The sequence below is a fragment of the Rhopalosiphum maidis genome, chromosome 3 (genome assembly GCF_003676215.2).
Source record: "Rhopalosiphum maidis isolate BTI-1 chromosome 3, ASM367621v3, whole genome shotgun sequence".
NCBI classification, from domain to species: Eukaryota; Metazoa; Arthropoda; class Insecta; order Hemiptera; family Aphididae; genus Rhopalosiphum; species Rhopalosiphum maidis.
In genome coordinates this window covers 64,357,005-64,365,055 of record NC_040879.1, presented here as the reverse complement: position 1 = coordinate 64,365,055, position 8,051 = coordinate 64,357,005, and the positions used below count along the sequence as shown (strand labels likewise).

Sequence of the window (8,051 nt, the reverse complement as noted above, 5' to 3'; positions counted from 1 at the left end):
AGCTATGCCATACATCCACACCGTAATATACCTGTACGTATAATATAATATATTGTATGGATAGGTGCACGGAGGGCGAGGAAAAGAGGAAAAAATAAAAGAAAACGAGAATAAAAAAAAACCACCGCGCGGTGCGGCGTTGTTATTCGGAACGCATATGCGCAGTGCTACACCCGTCGGACGTAATCGAATTATGTCAACGTCGGTGGAAACACTCGTACGGTTTCCGTGTATGTAATCCCTGTTTTTAAACCGTATAGCCGTGACACCGACGGACTCGGGCACCGTTCAGTCCGGCACGACCAGACGACGGCACATCTAACGCAATACCATCGTATCGTCGTCAGATACAATAACATAGTATTGTAATACAACTAAACATCGTGACAGTAGTCCGTCTGCCGCACACGGAACACACCGGGTCAGCTCCGAACGCGGTGTGGTCGTGTCTCGTGCGGTCCGCGCGCATAACATCATCTCATACATGATAATATTTATATTGTTATTGTAATTCGTCGGATTTCCGGTCGTGTCGCGCAGGCGATCGCCGCGGTCTTCGTAAAGGTTTTCGTCGAGTGACCGACGGAGGATATACGAGGCGACGGACCTGCTCAGAACCTATCACGCAGGATCTACGCAGAACCTCTCGCGCCATGGGACTCAGTACCGACCGACTTGACGTGAACAGCTTGCCGGAGGCCGGTAACCGTTTTGAGCTCGGCCAAGTCCTCGGCTCGGGAATATTCAGTAACGTTTACGCGGCCATCGACTGTGAATCGGGTTAGACGATTCGATCGGTTTTTTAATTCTTATCATTTATAGTTATTGATGTTATATTAATGGTCCGAATTATTCGGGAACGGCGAATCTATACATTTGCTGGTAACGTTATGAATTTGTCCTATAGCGGCACCGCAGAGTATCGTTTATATCATATTATTTTATTCCTGCAACGAGTCCTTATTATTATATGCTCACTCGATGAGAACAAACATCAAGTATCCTGCAATATGACTTTTAACTGTCCGTGGTCTAGATCTCGTTCGTTTTTTTTTCATTTTTATTTTTGATTATGACTTGTGATTTAATATGGCAACCGATCGATAAGTCGGTGTGACGCGGCTAGCATCCCTGTGCACTAACCGTGTCGCTCATCCACGCCAAGTGGTAGAAGGGTTTGGTTTTGGGTAGTTAAGTATGAATTCCGTGACAACTTAAGGGTGAAACGGTGGCTCAGAGTGTTGAATTCAACGTAGCGGCCCATTTTGAGCCCCGCGAGCCAACAACTATTGTAATCCAACCCACACACTCACACAATTCCCTCCAACGGTTCTATCGTCCACCGGTCACACGGGAAAATAAGCTGTATGAAATATCATTAATATTATAGCCGACAAATGTCGAAATATTCATCTTTCATGCAGTTTTGCTCGAAGCGTTATAAAAAGAAGAAAATGTAATTAATATAATTTAATATAATTATTAACATTATTACGTTAATAGTATAGCGTATAATGTACATTCTCTAAGCTATATTTTTATATTTAATAGACCTTAAAAGTCGAATTGTATTTATTTAATTTAATTTTTTTATTTATTTAGAATTTTCCAAAAAAAAAAGTTTAAAAATAAGACTGATATAAATGATTTAAGAGAAAAATACTAAATTAACCTAAGTATTTGTTATCTCACTCTAACCCACGCGCAACATAGACAATTTTACGTTCACAAAAATGACTATAACCATATTAATTTCTCAAATTTGAGCGTTATGAGTTTTTTAAATGTATAAACAGTTTACAATTTTAAAATACTCATAGCTCGCTTTAAAATAAAAATAAAATAAAATGCTTATGAGATTCCCTAGGTAATGTTCTTAACTTTAAATTTTATAAGAGGTCATTTCGCTCAGATTTGAGAAATTAATATGGTTATAGTCATTTTTGTGAACGTAAAATGTTCTATGTTACGCGTGGTTAGAGAGAGATAACAAATACTACGCTGGCATCCTCTTAACGATACGGAAGAAAAATCCTAAATTTTCACATTTTAATTTTATTGTCAACGAGTTTTTGATTTTATACTGTCCAACAATGCAATTCTCAATCGAACAATTATCATTCGTTACTCATTTCACATAGCTTCTAATGTCCTTGAATTATTGTTTAAGTTGTATATCATTATTAGCTGATGACACGGTGACTAATAAAAAGTTGTAGGTATTTTTTTTTAAATTATTAAACAATGAACCCTCATACAACGATAAACAAATTGACAATTGCACTGTTGTAGAGTACATAATATATTATATTATATTATATTATGTGTACTTACATTTCTAATTTAATATTTTCTTCTGTACCTCCATAATTATTTGAATCTGTTAATATTGTGCTGTGTTCTTTCTATAAAGTACAAACAACAATGTAATATATTTTAAAATATTTAGTTGAGAAAGATTTTTTCGTAAATATAAGTTATGTCACTTTTCGTCTATCACAATTGGTATGATATTGAAATGTCTTACGATTTAATTTAATAATTTAAAAATAGTTTAATATATTATGTATATTAGAATTATTAACATGCATTGTGTATTGAAAAGTATAACAAATACATTTCCTTAATAGACTCATAAAAACTTAATTAGTAATATTAGTGTTAAATAGTAAATAAAATTTCATACTTTTATTACATCATTGATGATATAAAATTTCAATACATTATTTGTTTGTATTTATATTGGCTCCATACATCATATACATCGTCATAATACATTAAACATATTATACTAATATAGGTAATTTCTTCTAGCTTTTAAAGTAATTATACGATGTATATATGATGATTAAAACGTGTTATTTTATAACAAACAATGAAATAGAAGATAAAAGAAAGTCAAAAAGATAATATTAAAAAAGTTAAGATCGTTTTGTTTAGGTAATCAATATTATAGAACTTGGTAATATTGTAACACTTTATTAATATTTAATACATTACACTAATTATAAAAATTAAATTATTCTAATTTAAGATTAACACGTAAGTCGCAGTCAATATTAGGAATTTGAACTTAAAAAATGCATTCCTACACGAGTTGTTCAAATTATTACAATGATGTTAATATTATTACGATCATTATGAATCGTCAGTAAACGTGTGTGTTGTATTTGTATTGCGGTTTGCCGGATCCATCATACCTGCAAATATGAATAAATCGATTTTATCGAAGAGCGTTTTTCACGTAGAGGTACTTCGTCGAAACCCTGTCCGTGCTATTTAATTTTATGGTCGCCACAAGCAATAATTCCGATTTGAATGGATACTAAAAGATCTACTAATGCGTATAAAATACAAATGAAAACACATGTATATCGATTGGGTTTATCGTGCTTTATATTTATACAATACATTTTTTTTTTATATATATATACAACCGTTTTATACACTTAGTGCTTATTTATTCCGTCATATTCGAAAGCGATAATATGATAAATTGCTCGGCTTAGCAGAATATATTGCGATTACTTGTGTTACAAACTTAATCGGTAAAATATAACGCGTGACGACTGTGTAATTATGTATGACATCAAAACTGGGGGATTGGTGAGAATATGAACTGGAGATGATTTTTTTTTTATATACATATAATTTGTGTAATAATATTGAGAACGATTGCGAGATTATGAAATTGCTTTAGTTTCCGGCAATTTATAGTAGTTGTTCGGTAATAATATTTTAACTTTTAAAGTTAACGAAAACCAGAAGTATACACTAGTCATACTAACATATAGTTAACACGTTAACATAAAAATGGTGACTAATTGAAAAAAAATTAACAAGTCGTTCTATTAAATTGGTAAAGTAAAGATTTTTTTTATTACGTATTTTTTTTTCCAGTATAATTTATTATACACATTGAAATTTCAGAACATGTGTTTTAATGATTTATGTTATGGAATAGGTTGAACTATAAACAGAGTGTAGTAATTAAATAATAAAATGTTTACTACTTAAAGTTATCTATTATGTCTATATGTTCCCTATTTTCTTGTTAAAAATAGAATTTTTTTTTTTTTTTGAAGGTACACACCAATGTAATAGTTTAAATAAAAACAACTTTACTGTCTTTACTTCTCTTTACCGTATACTATATTAACGTGTTAATTTTGTATTTTTACAAAGTTCTATGAGTCGTTTATGAGTGACATATTTAAACTTGATTATTATAGACTATAGTTAATATTATTACAGCAGGTAGGTCTTAGTCAAATTGTGTTTGAAAATAGATCACTATTTAAAAGTACACGCCATTATGATATTATAATGTTAATAATATATATTATGTGTACTGTTAAACAAAATATGTATCTTAATAAATTATTTTATTTCTTACAATATTGTACGACGTGTTTCTAACAGAACAATAATATCATAAATATTTAACCCTTATAATTCAGGAAAAAATGTCGCAATCAAAATTCAAAACCTCAACGAATGTTCGGACAACGAAATAGATATTAATGAAGAATATCGGATATTGAAAGATCTGTCGTCGCACCCGAACATGCCAGACTTTTACGGTGCTTACACCAATAATAGTGCTGCCGAATTGTGGTTTGTCATGGAGGTATAATATTCATAATTTGTATTATTAATATTCATAACAATACTTATAATTAGATAATAATATGTCCGTTTTATTATTTAAAATTTTTTTTATTCATGTCCATATTGGGAACATTCATATTCGCATTCATATACATCACATACATAGTTTTCGATTTTTTTAAAATTGAGAAATAATACCTACTAAAACTCTTATACTATATTATTATGAATAATATTTAAATACATTTTATAGTTTTGTTTTCTTTCACTTGAATTGTTTTATACATAATAACTAGAGCGCGGATTTATATGCGTTAAAAACCAACCAAATGTGCGCTAAAAATCTTAAATATGTAGAATTATATGCATTAAAATATGAAAGTATGCATATAAAATTAACAAAAAAAAAAAAATTGTTTTTTGAACATTTAATTAATACAATATATTTTAAAAAATTACGGAACCCTACTATGGATAGTCATCTACTTTTCTTCATATTTTTCGTCACTTTCATATCATTTTGGTATAGGTACGTATTTTGTTTCCCCGATTATTGATCTAAGGGTATATTGGTAAAAACTTTTATACCTACAAGTAAAACCATTAATTTGTTTTGATATTAATCGAAACTAAAAAAATATAATACTTTTTTCTTATATTATAATAGACATGCAGTAGTATATATTTCAAAAATGTCTAGAAAACAAAAAAAAACATCGAAATATGCAACTAAAACTGTAAAATAAACCCCCTTAAAATAGAAAAATGTAAAAATATGCACCAAAAAAGTTTCAATTACCTAATAAAAGTTTCGTCACTATATTGTTTACTTATAATTTATACGTTATATGCGTTTTATATTCAAGCATACCTACATTGTATTCGTTTTTCAATCGGTATTATTAAAACCCCGAGGTCTTCGAATAAAATAATGCGCTAGTAGATAATAATATATTATATCGCATATATGAGACTGTAGACTATAAATTTCGTTCCACCGCTGATGTTATTTACAGATGTGTGAAGGAGGAACTGTCGTGGACTTGGTCAATGGTCTTTTGTTACAGAACAAAAAAATGAAAGAAGAACACATCGGATATGTACTCAGAGAACTGGTCAAGGTATGTGTTCAATAACAATACACAAAACTAAGTACAAAAACCATGAACCGTTTATTTTTCAAAAAATCAATACAATTAACTATTATTTAATTATTGTCAATCCGTCTCGTATTTAATAACAATAAAATGCCGATATGGTAAAAAAAAAATGTTTCACTGTCTAAAAAAAATAACACACCACAAAAATGTTTCGTCCATTGCTTTGATTCAAATAAATTCAAATGTTCGGCGTTGATAGTTTCATAATATTATACGAAAATAACAAACATACACATTTATTACGATTATTTCACCGCTGAATGTACCGTTTTGTAATTTTTTTTATATCCGTAACGACGTCGCGTTTGTGGCGATAACAATTTACAATTGAGTATGATATTTTATTTAAAAAAATATGCAAACCTAGTTATTTTTATCGTTTACAATTTTTCAGTCCTTGTGTTTCTTACACGAAAATCACGTGATTCATAGAGACATCCGCGGCTCAAACGTGCTGTTAACGAAGAACGGGGAAGTGAAGTTGGTAGACTTCGGTCAGTCCAGGTAACGTTGCTACAAAATAATTAACTTATGTATATTTACTAAAATATTGTTTCCAAACGTCAAATATAACGCGATTGTTAAACGCTAAATCTAAAAAATTACGGCTTTGGCGGGAAGCGAATGTATAATATCTCCGCGGCCACGCAGACCCGGATTAAAACAATCGTAGGCTCTAGGCAAAGTCGCAACTGAAAGAGGGTCCAGGGATCCGGATCCCCAACAATTTGTTTAAAAATAGATACATTTTATAGTGGTGAATAAAGTTAATTGACTATAAATTTTCAGTATTTATATTTAAAAAAATGTGCTGGACTCCCCCTCTGAATTTTTTTTTCAGTTGCAGTATTTGTATTTTGTTTTACCCGGTTTTATTTTAATATTTTAAGTTCCATAATCTCGCCGATACGAATACAATATAACGATCGGCCTTAAATTTCTACTTTTTTTTACGTATATTTGTTATGTAAGTGAACGAAATACTCATATCCTACTATATTGCGTCATATCTTAGTCCAATTAAACCTACTTAGATAACTTTCATTTTGGATCCTGCTAGTCATACAAATATTGGTTAAGGTATGAAATTCAAATTATTGACATAAATATTGTATAAAATTAAATGTTTTAACTATCATTAACATGTATGTAAGTATTTTAGTCATTTATATAAAAATAAAATTGCTAAAAAGAAGTTTTAACATGATTTTTTAACAAAATGTCAAGATATCGTTAAAAAAATATATGTTTTAATTAATTTTAATTGACACAAGACAACCACGGCAACCACAATTTATTTTTCACTCAAATTCAACGTAAAATATAAGAAGACGTGTGTCTTGAGATAATATTACATTTTTACATTTAATTATAGTTAGGTAAGTAACGATTGTTAGGGATGAAATCATATTTATGTCGATAGAGTAGATGCACTGTGGTAGTGATGCAAATCACGATACTATATACGTATGGTATTACTCATATTTAAATACTGTGCTACAAGTGTCTAGTGCAGTGATGCGCTTGTACATTTGTCATAAACTTCGTATATTGTACGTCTATACTTTTTTCACAACGATTTTGATTGGTCGATATCCGTGTAAGTTCTCTAAAATTATAAAAAAAACGACGGAATAACACAACGGCGACGTCTTTTCCGGATCACTTCTACCACGCTATCGCTTATCATACTTAAACGGTATAAATAATAATTTCCACCGCGACTATAGCCATTAACGAGTACGTACGTATAACATTGGACACGACTCCGCGGTGTGAATGTGTATACATCGTTATTCGGTTATTATTACATTACATTTGTATTAACGCGAATACGCGTGTGGGAGTTGTGTGTGTTGTACCTACACGACGGCTACACGTACACACTAAATATTATACTGTTACTATAGTAATATTATATTATAACTTCCTCACGCGAGACACGCACTTAAAATCATTTCTACCATTGTGACGCGTCCAGTGTTTATTTATCATACATTCCGAAATATCGTATGTATACCAAGCCGGTGTACACGCGCGTCTTCGGTGTACCACTCACGTCACATACGTACAATATAATAATAATAATAATAATAATAATAATAATAATAATAATACAAACTATTCTGATATAAAATGATTTTATCACGTGTCCCAAATTTTCCTTCCTCGACCAAAAAGTACCCAATTAAAGAATGAAGATTATTTATTTATGCATACTTGCGTGTTAAAGTCGAATTTTAGACATTTTGAGCGGAGAGATGATCGTATATGATGATA

The 8,051-nt window shown here is 30.7% G+C and overlaps 1 protein-coding gene across 1 annotated transcript in view; it reads left to right on the top strand.

Moving 5' to 3' along the window:
• The first annotated feature begins 278 nt into the window (after positions 1–278).
• LOC113557099 (neither inactivation nor afterpotential protein C) overlaps positions 279–8,051 on the top strand; it is a 34,610-nt gene continuing 26,837 nt past the window's right edge. Inside the window, exons 1-4 of the mRNA XM_026962410.2 lie at positions 279–780; positions 4,461–4,630; positions 5,628–5,732; positions 6,166–6,275. Coding sequence (XP_026818211.1) covers positions 654–780; positions 4,461–4,630; positions 5,628–5,732; positions 6,166–6,275 — 512 coding nt within the window. The 5' untranslated portion in view covers positions 279–653. The remainder of the gene's footprint in view (positions 781–4,460; positions 4,631–5,627; positions 5,733–6,165; positions 6,276–8,051) is intronic.